At 35.4% G+C, this 18,708-nt stretch overlaps 1 protein-coding gene across 10 annotated transcripts in view; it reads left to right on the top strand.

Annotated features, from left to right (window-relative positions):
- The window catches only part of HYCC2 (hyccin PI4KA lipid kinase complex subunit 2), a 50,469-nt gene that overhangs the window by 4,768 nt on the left and 26,993 nt on the right, over window positions 1–18,708 (top strand). For 5 of the 10 annotated variants that reach the window (XM_077181234.1, XM_077181235.1, XM_077181241.1 and 2 more), the window contains 3 exons: window positions 14,268–14,370; window positions 15,241–15,319; window positions 16,387–16,488. In XM_077181234.1, coding sequence (XP_077037349.1) covers window positions 15,269–15,319; window positions 16,387–16,488 — 153 coding nt within the window. In that variant the 5' untranslated portion in view covers window positions 14,268–14,370; window positions 15,241–15,268. Of the gene's footprint in view, window positions 1–5,210; window positions 5,234–7,397; window positions 7,416–8,815; window positions 8,896–9,554; window positions 9,662–14,267; window positions 14,371–15,240; window positions 15,320–16,386; window positions 16,489–18,708 lie in introns of those variants that run through there. The other 5 variants (XM_077181237.1, XM_077181238.1, XM_077181233.1 and 2 more) reach the window with 4 other exon arrangements.

The raw sequence follows: 18,708 nt of genomic DNA, 5'->3' as shown, positions 1-18,708 counted from the left end.
TTTGGTGTATAACTACTGCAAAGTGGTAAACTATTTATTTATTTATCTCTTAGTAGTGATTGTCACTGCTATCATTTGACATTGAAAAACACCAAATTCCCTGGCTGTGTAACATTGTTCTGCACAGGGCCTGATGGAGATGGTTGGTGCAGTACAAATATCTTAAAACACTCTTCCAGGAATTCTTTTATCTGTATATTCTGTGGGGCTTTTTTTTCTACAGGACAAAGTAGTTCATGACTTCTCATTTTATATTGTATTGTTACACAAGCATTTGGCTAGCATTCCAAAAGTGCAGAGTGTGTGTTTCTGTGTGTAATCTCCATACTCTAGCTAATCTTACTGTGTTTTTATTGGAATTACTGTGATTCTTCAGAAAACTGAAATGGTTACATCTCCTTTAATGGTGTCTGCATTGTGTATGGTTTGTGAGTTCTTTAAATAGTTCCACGTTGCTGTTCCTCTGAATTCTGCTTAACTGAAATGTGTGACATGGACATTTGTGCAGACTGCATGACTGCAGTTTGCTGATTCATACAGGGCAAAATTGATAAGTCTGGAATATTTTTCTGCTTCCATTCCCTATATTTAGTAGTTTATAAATTTTTAATTGTAATTTTATTTAGGGTCTTCCTCCCCTTTTCTGCCTTGCCTTGACCCATATGTGAACTGGAGGAATTATTTGACATCTATCTGGAAAGACAGTGAGAGAATTTAAAAGAATAATCTTATTTTTCATGGCCATTCAGCTGAGAAGATATTGGATTGAATGATAATGGGCTGAAATATGTGTAAAATTTGCTTGCATTTTTCCTTCCTGTCTTTATTTATTTTCTTTTTATTCAAATAGTTTGGTTTTTTCTGAGACTTCTGGTTCTGTTTCTTCTTTACATCTCCTCTTATTTTCTGCTTTGTCTTTTCTGTTTCCTTTAGGTTTAAGGACATGTTGAGCTTAAGGAGAGGCTGGAGAGCAGCCCCTCTGCATGCCTCCCTCTGTTCTGACTTGGAATAGGGTCACAAGGCAGAAAAGTTGATTTAGAAAAGGTTATGAAGAAATCCATAGTACTTACTCAAGTAACTTTCCCTAATATCCTAGAGATAAGGATATCCTAAATATCCTAGAGATAAGAAAGATCATGGAAACACATGGGCATAAGCATGGGCATAAGCATAACAGATTTTGTTAGCTTGTATCTGTAAATCTGAATATTGTATTTCCTGCGTGTGAAAAATTAGTTAGAATGAGAATTAATTTTTTTAAACATGTGCTTTGTGGAGGTGTGGTATCTTAAGGCTGGTGTGCCCCATGTGTGAGGTACAGTGGTGATTCCACCATCCCATTTAGCACTGTGATGGCTGAACATGAGGGTCAATCACCTTTTAGACAAGAGATGTTTCAGAAGGTAGGAGGCTTTTATGTAAACTTAGTTATAGAGAGGGTGGAGTGAGCAATTTATCAAGCACCCTGGTACATGCCATCAGAGCAGGGTAAAGAACGAAAATCCAAATGCTCAACTTTGAGTTCTGCTATCTGTTTATTACTCTGGGTTAGAGGTCTACTTTTTTTGAAAGGACACTTGATGCTTCAGTGTGTCACTGTGCTTCCTCATGCTTTAGGGTTGGAAACACATCCAGTTAAAAATAGTAATTAGAAAAAGCTCCCTATGTAGAATGGATGTTGTACTGGTCTTTAGTATCTGCAGCAGTGGGATGGACAGATGATTGGTTAAAGTCCATTTGCTGTAGTCATCTTACACAAGAAGTGATTGAGTTTAAGTGATAGTAATGTGCCCTTTTACATAGAAATGTAAGGCATGCTGACAAAGGATTTATCCCAGCACAAGCTCATATTTCTTTGTGTAACAGTGGAGAACTTTCCATTCCTTTTTTTTTTTTTAAAGATGTTTTGTTGAGCCAAAACAGCATAGGAGATGTAAGCTAAATATGGACACAGAGGGGGAGAGCAAGGGGGGTTTAAATGTGAAGTGGAAAAATTATTCGATTCTTACGCCTGTGGGTTTGGGTTTTTTTAAGGTGCTTGTTTCTTGTTCTTAGCTTAGAACAGGCCTTAGACAAAATTGCTGAGCTTCCAAAACTGCTTCTAGATTGTTAATAATGTATTTGTTGTGTTTGGTAGTTATGTAATTGACAAACCACCATACTTGATGGTCTCCAGTGTTGCATCTGTGTGCAATAATTTCAAATAGTAGCATCCTTAAGCTTCTGGAAGTTACTAAACCATATTTGTGGCAATTTCTTGGGAAGAGAGATGATAATTTTGTTAGACTTCATATGAGCCATTCTGAAAGCTTCCCTTATGTTAATGGACTGCAGTGCAAATCTTGCCATGTCAGAGTGGCAAGAGCTTCATGAAAATCTCTGAAACAGTTCTGTGTTAGCTATGGACATACAAATAGAGATAGGAGTTTTGGACTGGAGGTTAACTTGAATGCAAATAGAAAAGAAATAACTAAAATACTAAATGAATTTCAGCTAAGCATTCATAAACTGCATATCTGCACTGTTTATTTTCATAGACATCCTGTGACAGCAACCTTTCCTTAAAATCACAGGTGTCACATGGTTTTCCATTGAACAGGCTACTGCCTTTCTGCTTGCTTAGCTCTGTGTGTCTGCCAAGATGTGTTTCATGTGTTCTGAGTCTTCAGCTTTGCCTTCACCTCTGTTAGTGTAAACACCACAGGAGTTTGAGAAGCCTCTGTTTATCTCTCGAATAAGAACTTCCTAGCTTGCTTTTTGTTTGTTTGGGGAGAAGGAGAGAACAAGATTTTCTTCAATTTATCTTAGAAGTTGAGACAGCAAATAAAAAATTTAAATAACTTAGGCATGGCTTGTTGTCTTTGTGTCTCCAAAGGACCAATTGCAGAAATAACTGAGATGCTCTTTTGCTTGTGCAGGTGTTGAATGGACTTGGACTATGCACAGTCATGTCAAAACAATTTCTACCTTCAGAATATGCACCTTTTCTGCATCTGTGGTGAAAATACTCCTGCAGTTATTCCTTGTGGGTGCAGAAATGAAACTGTGTTTGATGTTGCAATTTGTGACTTTGTTGCATTTGTTTCCTCAGAAAAATGCATTTGTTGCAATTTGTGACTTTGTTGCATTTGTTTCCTCATAGCAAAATGTTACTGGGGCATCTGGGTGTTTAAATCATTCAAATGGCAGCTGTGTTCCACATACATACCTTGTGTCCCAGGAATCATGGTGTAGAACACTGAGAGAGAGACTACATGCTTTGCTTTTTCCTCTCTATAGATTAAATCCCTTCAGTTAGCTGCAGGTTTAATATGTTAATATGGTTTTCCACAGTTAATGTTGCAGTTTACATAGCATAACTAAAACTATAGCACTAATTTTACTTCTTAATTTAAATTAAAATGTTGGCCCTATATATCTAGTTTTTAACATGCCTAATTACCCCAAAAATAAACTCTGACATTTTTAGGGAAATGATTGAAGATGCTCTAGTAAATTCCATAATGATGCTTATATGTTAACCTTGTAGTTTTTTCCCCTAGCTACTTCAGTGTTTAAATTGAGTAAAACTTAGGATGCTAAGGCAGAAAAATAAATGTGCAACAGTAGGATTTCACGTTTGTTGTGCACAAAGTCCTAATCAGGTTAAGATTGTGGATGCATTCCAGATCAAATTAGGGGTCAGCAACCAATGCTAATTGGCATTGATGCTGCTGAAATTGTGTAACTGAGTATTGTGCTGATTGTGTTTTGTGCCACCCCTCCACTCCCCCCTTTTATTTGGCAACTTAAAATTTACTAAATGTTCAAAGGTTAGTTCTGTTATTTTCTCTGTGCCCTTCTTCTTTGACTTGCAGCTTCTGCTCTGTGCTAAAGACAGAAAACTAGGTAGTTCAACATATGAAAAGTAGAAGGAAATTTAAAAAAATTGAAATAGAGTGCCTGTAGCTATTAATTTTTTCTAATAAATACAGAACACTTAAAGATTTGCTGATCAGTGGGGAAGTGGACTGCTATGCCTTTTTTTTTCCTGTCAACTGCTAGAAAAGAGCTGCTTCAGCACAGCTTCTCGTCATTTGACTGAAACATTTTGTGGGAACCTTGTCACACTTGGCTGGTGGAGATGTGTATGGGTGTGATGGTCCATTGCCCTTCTCTGCTGATGATACTCCCATGATTGCCAACTACTGTATTTGATGGCTTATTTTGATAATAAATTTTTGGTCTTGTGAGAGAGAGGAGGGAGCAAATTTTAAAGGGACATTATCATGCTAATTAGGAAACCTTAACTACTGTGTTGTCCATTGTCAGCTCTATCAAGTTTTGATATATTTCAAATTAATATTCCAGTGGGAAAGACAAAATATCTCTCCTACAGGGAAAAGATGCAGGCTTTTCTTGGCTTTCTGCAGAATTCTAGTAGTAGTAATTTTATTGCTATTTCTATGAACTGCTGGAGCATTCTGCTTTAGTAATGTGTGCTGGCTTTGGATAGATTGAAATGATTGTCTCTTTGTCTTTCTGAATGCAGACTTTAGAGCTTTCTGATATATGTAAGGTTGCTATGAGTAAATTCTGCATGCTTATGTACATGTGTCACATCTATAGAAAATGAAAAGGGCTTTTATTAGCATTTCCTTTTTTATTGTTTAAGTTGGCATTTTCTTGGTTTTAATAGTTTAAATGAAACAGATAAAACTGATTAGGGAGTAAAATTATTAAAATATCTTATGAAAATCTTCTCAATTTGCCAGTTGGATAGCTGGCAGATAAGGCAAAAACCATGAGGATTTTCCCTCCAAATATGAAACCCTTGCTGCTCACTGATAAGAAATAATTATGGTGTAATCATCTTAACTTGCAAATCTGAACATAATGTCAAGTACAGGGGTGTTAGGTCTGGGTGTGTATTTTGTTCAGAACAGTTTTTTCATGTGCTGAAGGAGTCACATGTGGACCGTGCACGTTGGTTTTGGCTTGTTCTTGGCGGTGTGGGTTTTTCTTCAAGTTTTTTTTTGCCTTCATCCCGGATCAGCCCTACTTTTTGAGAAGTTACTCCATGTTCTCTCTGCAGGTCCACTGTGCATTTCAATGACCTCAGTATTTCTAAACCTTCTGTCTAAGGTGCCCTTGAAAGACTGTTTTGTGGAGCATGCTCTATGAAAGATGAGTGTATTACTTACACCAAAAATGTGTAATCTAGCAATTTCAGGTGCCTGCTGCTTGAACTTTGGTAAGTGCTGCTGATCCCTATCAGCACAATTGCATAGGGAAACAGAACAGGCTTTTAATTAAACTCAGGCTTTGATTAAAAATTTTTGGTTGTGTTTGAAGAGAATGAACTGAATTTGCTCTATGCCAGAATAACTAATAAAAAAGTAGAAGGTCATAACTCTTTCCCCGATGGGTAGTACCTGTTTATGTTTATGGGTAGAAACTGTTTATGTTTAGTATAGTTCATGTGGGTGTATTTCCATTTGAAGTAGATGTAATAATTGCTCAAAGATGATTAATGTTGCAAAAAGTAGTAGTATAACCCCTAAAAGTTTGCATATAAGGCCATCTCTGGACTTCTACCAAGGGTAAATTTATCCAGAAACTTGAGGAAAGGAAAAACTCTGTTTTACCAACTGCTTTTGAAGGTGGTTTGTGTTGTTGGTTTTTTTTTTTCCTTTTTTTTTTTTTTTAGCTGGAAAACTGTTCAGCATTACAAACAAAAACCCAGAGTATCTCTGTGTACGAATGAGGTTATGTAAAAGTGCCTGAAGATTAGAACATTGAGTCCTCAGTGAGGTTTTTTGGAGCACAAGAAAATATGCTTGAAAACCTAGAACACTGTAAAATTAACCATCTCTACATAAATTCCACTCCCCTGTCTTCACAAAAAAACTTGGGGAAGCTTAGCTGTAAAGCTTGCTGCATGGATTTTCAGTGCTGCCTGTCAAATCTGTAATGTTTCATAATCTTGAAAGACTCAAATTTTTTGAATATACATTGGGACAGTATTTGACAAAAACTTTTAATTTTGTTCAGGTTATAAATAGAAAATATGTATGAAAGTAGTACTGTGCATTAAGATAGTGCTCTTGTTTCTGCAGTGTTGAGGGGAGGAGGAATAAAGGCTGTGTATTCCAACTGGAGTAATCAAGCACCTGTGGAAGGCTGTTTTCTTTTTGTCTCTGTTTCGTTTTGTTGTGGTTTTACACTACTTTATTTTTTATACTGGTCTATAGCTTAGATAAATGAAAAATATTGTGGAAAATCTTGCCTAATATGGTGCATGAAAGATTGGGTTGATTTAAGTTGTTTCTTCTGTATTTATGTCATGTTCCTAAAGATACTAATATATGAAGTTTTGCTCTAGAAAAAGGATTGTTTAAATTTCAGATTAGAAAATCCACAAAAACCATCCCAACACCCTCCCCAAGTACCCCCACATATGTTAGTAACTTAGTGTCCTCACTATTTAAAAATACATGAAAAATGAACAATTTCACAGTAAAATATTCATTAGTCCTTTCTGATGACCGGTTGGTTTGCATTCTGTCGTAATGTTGGTCTAAGAGTAGAAGAATAATGACTGTAAACAATATGCATTGTGTTTAACTATTCAGCAGTGAAGATTAATTATTAAACTCATAGCAAGACAAAGGGGGTACCTGGTGTAGTTGTTGCACTAATTTACATTTACTACTGTTTTAATTCTCTCACAGTTATTTCACTGAGAAGCAGCTTATGCTTCCAAGTAATAGGCCACAGAGTGCCAATTATAGTAAGCTGAGTTTCAGAGCTTCATGAGAGCTTCTAATAAGGTGATGGAAAAGTGTTACACTTTCTTTATGGACACAGTTTCTTTGCCCGTTTTCTGTGAAGGAGAGTCCAAAAAGGCTGTGTAATTTCCTGCTCTGGAGGAATCCTAGTGAAGTTAATAGGAGGGCTGGTCATAGGCATCAATTTTTGTAGTACAATCACCTTAATCAGTTGGGTCAAATATCTTAATCATTGATGTTCACACAGCTCTTAATGGATTGCATTATATAGAATTAACATGGTCAGGTACATGTTTTATTTCTTATGTGTGGAAATTCTGACTTGTACAGTCTGTCTAATCTCAATATAAAATTAACAGTGGTTTTCTCTCTGTTTGGTGAGATTGTTCTTTGCAGTTCTTAAAACCCCTCTCTAACTTTCAGAAAACTAGTGTGAGACTGAAAATGACTGACTGAAATCATGCTGTGATGCATGACATGGGAGAAGACAAGTTGCTTCCTCTGCAGTGACACTTGGAAGTAATAAAGGCAGTTACAGTTTCAACTGTGAATGTTGAAGCAGATCTTAGATTTCAGAATGCTTGATGCTACTGTGCTTCACCTCTGAATAGTGAATATCCTCTGTATGTGACTGAAGGCCTTGTTGTAAGTGTGTAGAGTTCAACTCGCTCATATATTCCATTAGGTCAAGCAGAAGAGATCTGGGCTGTTCTGAAATTGTGTCATCTTGATGAGTAGTGGTGTGATCAGTGATGTTTCATTTAACTACATTTGTTAAGTTTGCTTTTTAAAGTCTGGGAAATCGTAATGGAAAGGTAAGACCAGCATATCAATCAGAATTAATTTTATCCTTGAAAACCATGCATCTTCATGTGAATGAAGCATCTGAGTCAGATATGAAATTTATGGCATCGTGCAATAAAACAATGTCCTAATTCTTATGGATCTTTATTTTAACTCTGCCATTTTGAAAGTTTATTTGGAACTTTGTATTCTTACCGCATCATTTTTAAAAGTCAGCAAGATGACATAATTTTAGCTATAACTGAGGTAAATTCAGATAAATTTGGAGATTACACTCATTTAAGAATTTGTGAATGTGTAAGTAAGTGTATGGATGGGGGGAAATTTGTCACTTCAGCTTAATCTATTTACACTCCTCTTCCTGGAGGTGGAGGCTTTACCATCTGGAAGTTGGAAAGATTAGAATAAGGGATTTCATTACTTCAGCAGAGGAGCCTCTGGGTTAGATCTCTTTGAGAATAGGTTAGAAAAAAGGAGGTTAGGTAAATTAATTAATGAATATGTAACCTAAATTCCATTTTGTGGAAATTACAGTTGGTAGGGAATACTGCAATGAGAAATATATACTGGTATTGGAATTTAGATATGGTCTGGAATTGACTTCAACTTTTTGATGGATATTTTTGTAATATAACAGACATTTATTTTTCTCAAGTGACGATTTTACAGCTCAAAAGTGGGAAGCTGCTTAAAATATTCAGCTGGTATTTCTAGAACATTTCTGCATGAATTTCTTTCCTTTACAGACCAGATAGTGATCTTAGCATAATGTTTGCAGTCTTATTCCAAGTGCATACTGGGGAGGTTTTGGTAGTGTGTCTTTTTGTTGATTTGTTTTGGTTTGGGTTTGAATTTTGTGGTGGTTTTGTTCCCACAGAAATTCTGTTTTGAGATTTCTCTTAGCCTGTGTCTATTCATTTTTAGTAGTTAGCACTGAGTGCCTTAAAAAGACCACCTTAACAGTGTTAGTTGGCTGAGGCTATTTTTTTAGGCTCCTTCTTTTACTATGCATTTTGCATCTTTACTTCTCTAGATTTAATTTACTTCATGAACCAAAAGCATGAAGGAGAAGGTGTTTGGGAGGGGTAGGGTTACACGGAAAGTAATTTGCATGGAAATGTTTTTGTAAGTAAAGAGGTTAATGCAGACAAACTAGCATAGGAAGAGTTACTGCATGTGAACTGATGCAAAGGGAGGACAAACCTGTATTGTCTGGCGTAGGATGGGTTATCACCAGGATCCTGACAAGAGAATGTTTTAGGTTTTGTGTAGGATGACTATGTGAAGTTGTTTCTAAGGAAACTGGTGCTGAGAGAACAAGGTAACTTTTCTGTGGCTAACCTACGTGTGTGTGTATATATATATTTTAAAGTGCGTCAGGTCCTTATAATAGAATAATTAATGTGTGTTTTGTGGTATTTAAGGCTGCAGGATAATGTCTTTATTATTATTGTTTCCAAAATCCTGTAAGTAATGTAGAGGAGTGTTTTCTTTGAATAAAGAAGATAAATTTCCTGTTCCACATTCTTGATTATCTCAACTCTTTTCTGCTTTATTTGCTGCATGAACTCCTAGGAGAGGGATTTAGCTCTGAGTATACAACTGTGTTTAATTCAGGTTCTGCTTATTTGCCTCTATGAGGCACTTAAATTTTTCTCTGTAGAGTAACCTGACTTCTGTAGCTTTCTACAACTACTCTGTGTAATACTATGAAAACATCAGCCTTAAAGTTGTTTTTTAAACTGTTATATAGTGTCTGTTTTCAGTGTTGTATTTTCATTCCCACTGCCCTAATTGTTTGTCTTCAGCAATTTTGTATCTATAAAGTAGTTTCACTGTAGGAATGGTAAAAAGACTGAAGGTTGGCAGCTGAGCTTTGAGGTGCTTGAAAAGGAAAAGATAATTTAGAGCTTAAAATGACTTAGAGGAGGCTTTTTGGAACAGATGGGCTGTACCTTTTCTTTACCCCTTTTTTGGCAGCTGCTGAAATTGATGTGACCTTTTTGATAAGAAATGGATCTTACCGTGCAAGTATGGTACCATGAAAGTTTACAAGACTATTATCAATCATCTTTGACTTCTCTGTGGTAAGGCTTTCTCCCATTGTTTTCACATACCTTTCTGTGTTGCTGGTATCCAAAAAGAAAGCTTTTTAGCCTGGTTTTTACTAGTGAGTCAGAGTGGGCAGGGAAGTAATGTCTTATCCAAGTTGTTTTGCATGACTAAGGCTTGTCTAATAAGGCTGGCAACCTAAATCCCACATAAAGAATACATCAGCATTTATATTTTAAAGTTGGAATGCATGCCTGTCTGCTGATGCTTGCAATTAAATTACCTAAAATCTAGAGTTGGAAGAGTGCCCTTTCTATTAAGGAGAAGGCTTGAACTGACAATTTAAAATAATAACTGTTCCGAGGAGGTTTTGCTTCTTTCTGTCTTTGTCAGTTTTTACCTTGTTTCTCTGTACTCTGGAGCTGTATAGCCAAGAGAATTTTGGCAGAATGTTTGAACCTGTTTCAAATGGCAAGTTCTAGTTGTAGCTCTGATTTGTTGAGGACAATAGTTTTTAAATGTATTATTTTATGTTCTTAGCAAAATGACAATTTAAGTAAGTGTCTTCTAAATAGGATTCTGGTAGAATAATATGTTTATGTATATGGATACAGGGAAATCACAAAGGTATTTGTACTGTATTTATCAAAAGAAATGTATATTACAATGCATATACTTTTAAGTACAAGAAGCCATCCACCGAAATTGAACATTTCCAAGGCTGGTTTTATTTTTTCTTGGAATTAGATTAGCATGAGAGTCAGACCCTTTGCTAGTGTGGAAACAGACCATACTGTGGCTATTTAATATCTTCTGGTATATAACTTCAGAGTAGCTGGATGAAGCTATATACACCTATATACTGAGTGGTTAAGCAAGGAGTGGCTTTTAAGAGAATTTTTTTTGTAAAGCATATCAATGAAGTGCTAGTTGACAGCATTAAGTTTTCTTCTTTACTCTTCTTGTTCTACCACAGAAGTAACTATGTAAAACAGGTATTACAGTGTTTACCTACAATAGCTTCTTATTGTCCTCATGATATTTTATAGTAACTTACAGTGTGGGAAGCAGTACACTGTTAACAGTCTAAGATTTCTATCTTGGTGCATTCAAACATTTTATTTTTTATTACTCTGTTACAAGAAAAAGTCCATTCTACCTTCTCAGCCTCTTAATTCCATGAGCTTCTAAGACAAGGAGCTCTTTATTTCCTCTGTTTTTAAAAAATTATTCTCATATCCAGGTTAGAAGTTGTTTTTCACAATCCTTGTCTTCAACTGCTTCTTAAACATTTTTCTACCTTATACATATTTCTTTTGTTTGCAACAAATGTTTACCAGTATTTCAAATAAGAGCATATTACCAGTTTTGTCCTCTCTACTTTCATGTTTTCAGATTTACTTTAAATGACTTTGTGTGATCAAACATCTTGATTTATTGCCTGGCTGCTGATGCATTCCTGAACAGATATTTTCATTGCATCATCAAATATATTATCTAGTCTTTTACACCTCTGCATTCAGGAATAGCTCATCACGAGAAGTTCAAATTGTGCTTTTGTTATCTGCATTTATCAGCATGTTGCCTGGTTTTCTTCCTCCAGAGTTTCCCAGTCTCGTTAGTGTGGGTGTGTGGTGGGGAAGCTTCTTTCCTGTGTACTTCTGACCACCTCATCCTATGTTGTCTTCTATCTATTCTGCTTTCCAGGGTCTTAATCATGTTTAACACAGGTGCTCTTCTTACAGAGCTATGAACTTGCCGAATCAAAGAAACTAAAATTGTGTTTAGTTCAGAGTAAGGGTGCATTCTTGATGCTTTCCACACTATTTTTTTTACAGAGGCAGCATGGAAAAATCTTTCTTCAAATATATTTCTTTCCATGCTCAGTAATCAATTATAGATATGAGAGGAGTGTAGCTTGGAAGAACGAGCTATAATTGATAATAGTTTTCTGGTTTTTTGGACTTGTCACTCCATAATATTCTCTTACACAAATGGCACTGTGAAGAAATCCTGTAGCATGATGTTTTATTCTTTTGGCTGACACAGTTCAGGTGTTAAATGCAAATTATTCTTCTCATGGCCTTTAAGGTAAAAATACATAATATTTTCATTCATTGTGCAACTAGTATGAAAATTGTGTTGTATGCATTTTGCTGTCTAGTTTAAAATGGCCAAGAACTGGACTCCTTTTGAAGTGCATGTCCTATAATGTAATCTCTCCCATGTATGTCTAAACCAGTATAAACTACTGGCCTCTTTAAAACAAACATACAGACAAAAACTCTGAATAAAATACAAACCATCAACAAAAACCCCTCTGCATACTAATAATGATATCTTCTTAAATACCATCAGTTATGAATGTCTAATCAGTGACATTTTTTTTCTTTCTAATCCCCACTGTTATAGTTGATAGTGTAGTAAGTGGTAGTGGCTCAGATTATCTGGGTAATCATTTTGCTGTTGCACATTGATTTTGGTTAGTCTTGGTTTAAATGCAGACTGGTAAATAATAATGTATTCAATATGTGTTTATTGTAATAATGTATTCAATATGTGTTTCTTCTAAATTTAAGTGGAAAACAAGCTCTCTGATGAGCACAGTTGTCCCTCTTTTATTTCTTTTATTTTAGTCAAAAATTCTTCTGGAGTTACTTGAGTTTTTCAAGTTTCATTATTCCACTAGTATATTGTTGGAATAAACTTTTTTTCAAACTTTTGTATTTTCAAAGGCAAAAATATTGAGAATGGTGAGTTCACCATCCCTGGAGGAATTTAAAAACCCATGTAGATGTGACACTGAAGGATGTGGTATATTGGTGGAGTTGGCAGTGCTGTTTTGCACAGTGGCTGGACTCGATGGGCTTAAAGGTCATTTCCAGTCAAGATGATTCTATGATTCCATGATTTGTGTGCATAGCATGATCAAGGAGAGTGCTCTGACTTGGTAAAGTTCTGTTTCTTAACTGTAATTGACAGATGCACAGTGCAAGACTGTGACTTCCTTCAGAACAGAGTATTATAGCTTTAATTTTAAGTATAAAGATTCCAGGTCTGATTTGACAGCCTTATGTGTCATACTCTGCTCGTTTATGCCGAATGAGTAAGTTTAGGAGAAAACACTCAAACTGTCATTTCAGGTGCTTTTATGGGGAAGATTTTTGGTAATTGATTTTTTGTATTTGATTTTAACATTGAGTGACTGCATTCCTAACTCTAACTTCTCCTGTTCCATGCTTTAGTATGAATTCAAACTTGATTACTTGTTTAGTATTTAAGAAATCTTCATCAGACCATATGTAAAAATATTTTGGTATGTTTTATTATTACTGTTACTAATAACTAAATTTTTGATTAGTTTTTTATGGTTCCTATATACTATAAGAACCTTTGAATCATAGTAGAAAAAATAATAATGTTTTTAAAAGAAACATGAGACATCTCTTATATTCCCTGTATTTTGTTTGCTTTGGGAGAGATGTGAACACTCTGGAAATGAAATTCAATACTCTTGGTTCAGGCTACTTCAGCCTTGAATAAATATGCACAGGGTTTAATGTATTGAACCAGTTTACTTTAGGGACACACCCACACAGTGTTGGGTATATTTATATTTTCCCCCCAAAGGTATAGCAAGCCAGGGAGTGAGTGTAAGCATGAGGTGTGCTTTCCATATGGCCATTTGCAAGTCCTAGAGTCAGCTGAGTGTGAGCAGGGGCAGTCCCACAGCTGCTGTGCTCCTGTGCCTCTGGAGCAGTGCCCAGTGCAGCCCAGCCTGGCTGGAGCAGGATGGGGCAGCGAGCTGAGGGGCTCACCCTGCTTTTCCTCACTGCTCCTTGCAGGGTCACTGCAGCTTGTGTGCTGGCACTCCATCCCCTGCCTATCTTGTACAAGTCCTTAAAAATATCTTTAATATTCAGGCAAACAATTTGAAAGGCAGAGACAATTTGTCCTAAAACTGAACTGGCAGTGACTGTAACCAGACCAGATGTAGAGTGCTTCTGCATTGATACAGCAGTTGTGGTTCTCCAGCTGATTCACACTGAAAGAAGTTCCCAAATAGGGAAGCTTGAAGCTCAATGCATGGCAAAACCACTAATATAGCTAGAGTTTGCTCCTATGTGTGTTGTTTTCCTCATGCTCACTATGAAGGGATTCTTCAGCAAAAGGTGAACTTTAGTTTAATGCCTGATTTTCACAGCACTGAAATTTTGGCTCTGTAAGGAATATGTACCTAAGAAATTATAGTATGGGAGAGTCTTTAATATAGTCAATTTAAGAATTGCATGTTCTCCAAAGTCAGGGTATGAATTCAGTTCACATTTTATGAAATTATTACTTTCTTCTTTTGTCTTACGCTGTTCTTTGTAAGTACTGTGCCTCACTAATACAGAAGGATTTTCTACATAAGTGGCAAAAGTCTTTTATTTGGATGAAGGCAATTCCTCCCTTCCTCCTGCTAAAATACTGAGCTTTTTTTTTTTTTTTTTGAATGGCAAATTGCTTTATTGCAGAAGGATTCTTGTGGGCTTTGGAAGATTTGGTAAACTTCAATTTATAAGGCCAAAAAATGCTTGTTTTACTTTACTATATTTTTTCCAGATTTTGTGATCATGGTACGGATTTTTTATCTTTTAGAAAACGGGGCAGTACTTGAAGGCTTGACAAATGCATCCCAGGTTGAAAAATTTCTGCATTCCTTCTCCTCTTCCTCCTTTAGAAAACTGACTTCTTTAAAGAGGTAAAGTTGAATGTTGCAGGGTTTTTTTCCAGGCAGACTGAACTAGAACTCAGATTCTTCTGTAGCTTGTGTTATGATGTTTTAAATTAAATTAAATACATGTATCAGTCTGACATGGCATCAGGATGTCTTTGTAAACTTTTGTTTGCAGAGATCCAATTAGTTCTGTTATTTTACAGAATTATTTTTCAGTGCTTCTGCTGAAATAAGTCACTCAAGTGTTACTTGAATTTAATGTTATTTCTGAATTTGTTGTATTTTAGGATGTTTAAACATGCTTTAGAAATCTGAAGCAGTTCCTTGCCCACAAGAGAGTTGGTATTCTCTTAATGACTTTCTGCCAAGGGCCATTGAAAAAATGATACATTAACTCAAAAAACGTGTTGGGAGGCTTTTTATCTTATTTCACTTCACTTTTCATTTAACAAATACTGATTGTTCTTAAATACAAATAAGTTACAAAATAAATACAAAAACAATTTCTGAGAAGAGAATTGATGATTCCAGTCATCTAGTCGGGCTATTAAAAGGTCATTTATTGTAGGACTTCCATGATATAATTTGTATGTGAAATATATAAATTTTGTTGAACCTAAGTAATTTTCAAAACACAGCTGAAAGACAACTGGCCTGAAGCACTGAATCCTTCTTTTTCCTCCTTCCCCATTTATTTGCAGCATTTTAGACTAAACAAAGAAAACAGTTAAAGTACTGTTAAACAATGGGACTGATTGTCCAAAATGCAACTTTTTATTGTTTTGTATTATATATTATTGGAAAGGTATTAACAGCTTTTCATTGGGTAGGATTGTAAAAAACTAAATTTTCCTACCATAACTAATATTTAACTTCTTTTTTTTCCTTCTAAAGGTAAGAGAGAAGCAAAAGAAGTAAGAAAATGCTGGGATCAGAACGAGGTGTGGTGGAAGAATGGCTGTCAGAATTCAAGGTGAACTGGGAAGATTAATGATATCTAAACCATTGGCTCAATTCCACCAAACATAGTAGTGGTGTTTTTTAATATCAAATTATGAACATTTTAAATATCTATTATTTGATCTTTCAGTTTCTTATAATTCCTAAAGCATCCATAGATCTGTGTAATTGAGTTGGCTGGTATATAACACGTAATGCATAATTCTAATAATAGTTTATTTTTATTGTTTGTTATTGTAGAGCAGAACACAGCAATAGTAATGTGGTCTTTTAAATGTGTGTTTTGTGTAGGTCAAGCTGTTAGAATTTAACTAACAGCCTGATAATGCTGCCCAAATTTGCAATTGAGGAACTTTTAAATTTAAAAATAATTAGTATATATTTATTTGGACTTAAAAAAAAAAGAAAGGAAAATACTTTACTTTTTCCCCACCATGAGCAGCATAAGATTGTTTCATCATGAAGAATTTGAAGTATTTTTAATCTATTTTGCATGTTGATAAATATGCTGAGTGAAATACAAGATAACGCATAAACAAGAAAACAGGATTTCATGACTGATAAGAAATTAGTCTATTATTTAAATTAAGAATTAGTAGTTCCTGAATCATTGATGAGAGTAAGTCATCATGTGCTGTTGTTCGAAATTTGCTTAAGTTCCAAGGGTGCAAAATCCACAAACATGGTTGCTCAGGGAAGACTCGAGGCATTCCATGCTCATTCTGTACTCTTGACACCTCTTAAATAAGTTGAGTTGATTTGATAAAGTCTTCAAAAAGATCCTGTTAAATACAGGCTATCAAGAAAGAGATTCCTCATACCAAACTAAAGCAAATGATTTGTGGAAGATGAATCTAAACTGTTTTTGGATTTAAGCCTGAAAATGGTTAAGTGCTCCCAAATGTTGTTTGTATGGAGAAAGACTGGTACTCAACAGTTAGGTTAGAAGTGTGAAAATTTACTGAACTACTGAACTTCAGGACTTTTCTTGGCTGTTGGGATGAGACTTCATTTGTGGTTTTTTTATGTTTTTGTTTGTTTGTTTGTTGTTTGTTTGGGTTTGGTTTTTTTTTTCTTTAGGCATTACCTGAATCACAAATTTCCAGCTATGCAGCTACATTGCACCGAAAAAAACCACTGGTACCAGCTCTTTATAAGGTCATTCAAGACCCAAACAATGAGGTAGGAGATTTTAAAGAACTATTTTTATTCTCATTCCTGGATCTTTCACCTCTACAACTGAAACTGGAGAAACTAAAGCAGAGGAAGATTGATTCTTTTTTTCCATGCGTATCATCCCTCTGTTTAGTCTCTTGTTTTTTACAGTTACTTTAATGCCTTTCTAGTAAGACACAATCTTATCTGCTTCCAAAAATAATGTTTATGCTGTCTGCTAGGTTCTCCTTGCCACAGCTGACTGTTGTGGTTTTTTTGGCATGGGTTGGTTTTGGTGTTTTGGTTTGGGGTTTTTTTTTATTTGGGGGGTTTCAAGCTTGGCTTTTTTTAGGGTTTTTTTTTTTTCCCAGTTCCCAGAAACCACCTTTCAGTCATAGCTGAGACAAAGTAAGCCTTATAATGAAACTCAAAAAGTCCGATGTACTTCTTGTGTGGTGGCGTGTTGCAGTGGAAGGTGGAACCTTTTTTTAAAATGCCATTAAGATAACAAGATCTTCTCGTGCTTATACTAGTATCACTTCTCTGTAATTTGGTTTATACTGCTGTAAACAAGAGCAGAACCAGGGCCCCAAAATGTAAATAGACACAATGCAAACTTAGCTTACCCTTGTACATAATTTATTTTGCAAGTGACATTAAACTGAGCTTTGCAACCCATTGGCTTCTGTGAGGAGCATTTCTGGGCAAGTGTGTGAAAAATAACTTCTGAATAAATTGTGCAAGCATACCATCCTCTGACATGTCAACTACTGTAGATAAAATGCTTACAAATACTTGGTGTATCATCTGTGACTTTTCATATATTTATAAATTAAATGGGTAGTGTACACAGCAAGGAAGTTCTTTATTTTCCCAAGTACAGTTCAGCTATTTTAGAAAGCTGAATGCTTGATTGAGCTTCAAGGAGATTGCATAATGCTCATGCAATTAAAAAAAAAGGCTTCATAGCTGTCAGCTTCATTTCAGTATTATAAATAACCTGCATAGTGACCTTTTTCTTTGTAGTGAAAAGCTGCTGTTATTCTCTCTTCAACCTGAAGCCACCATTGCTGCTGTCTATGTATTTGTGTAGACTCCTGAAAATGTGAAAGGTTCTCATTGTTTTGAGAATAAGCATTTGATTTATTTTATTTAAAGAGCAAAGAACCAGATTTGCAAATCTTTTTAGGGTGATCTTATGTTACTGCTCACTGGTGCTTGTCAAATATTACTCTTTGGAACAGCTGTTGCAGTTTCAGCCTGATTCTGCTACCACGTGTAAGATAAACAATCCTAGACACAAAGATGTCCAGCTTCAGGTTCTACTTGTTAAGGCAGGATGTATTTCCTTGTTGTACTTCTTCCAAAGTTATTTGCTTGTGAGGAATATAACCAAAGTGAATTCATTACTTTACATAGTTCTGTAGTAATATTTGTCTCTAACCAAGAGGGGTTTTTAAATATGCTTTATAGGGCGTTATTTGTTAGAAGGGTAATTCATGGCTTATGAAGATTAAGTACATGTGGTAGACTATTATAAAAGTACAGTTTCTGGGTTCTTAAACTTGATGGACAAGTAATTCTTTAGTGCAGTTTAATCATAAAGATGACTGATTTTTAAAACTTCTAGGAAGTGGCAAACTGTTTAGGGCAAACACAATTTTTTCTAGAATGACATCATTCTATCTTGATAAGACCAGAATTATTAATTTAACATGGAAGCAGCATATTTAGGAACCAAACAACCAAGCTGTTTCTTTTTGCAGGTGTCTACTGTTTGTGAGCTGTTAAATGAAGGCAAGCATATTGATAAGTTAAATACAGTTGTTGCTATTTGCCTTTGAGGAAGTGCCCTGATGCTTTTAAATGTAAAGATAAAGATGACTGGAGTAGAAATTTGCTAAAAGTGTTCAGAGTGATATTGCTCATAAACAACTTTAACTGAATAATACATTGATTTTTGTGTAGTATTGGAATTCACAAGGAAAGTGCTTTTGAAGTTCTGTTTTTCAGATAGTTTTATAATTTTTAGGGTTGGTTTATGGCTGTAGACAATACTCTATGGATGTCAAGTTACTGCACTACTGAAATTCAAATATTGAATATTCATGGAGTGCTAATTAGGTTTAACTCAGGGCAGCTGTGAAACAGAGTGAGATCACCTTTGCAATGCCAAGCAAGCCCAGACCCAGTACTCTTGAAATAAATGGTTTCCACCATTATGTTATAGTTAAGTTTAAAGTAAGC

This window comes from Agelaius phoeniceus, chromosome 7 (genome assembly GCF_051311805.1).
Source record: "Agelaius phoeniceus isolate bAgePho1 chromosome 7, bAgePho1.hap1, whole genome shotgun sequence".
NCBI lineage: Eukaryota > Metazoa > Chordata > Aves > Passeriformes > Icteridae > Agelaius > Agelaius phoeniceus.
Note: the sequence above shows the minus strand (reverse complement) of the source record. Positions and strands in the feature narration are given on the sequence as shown.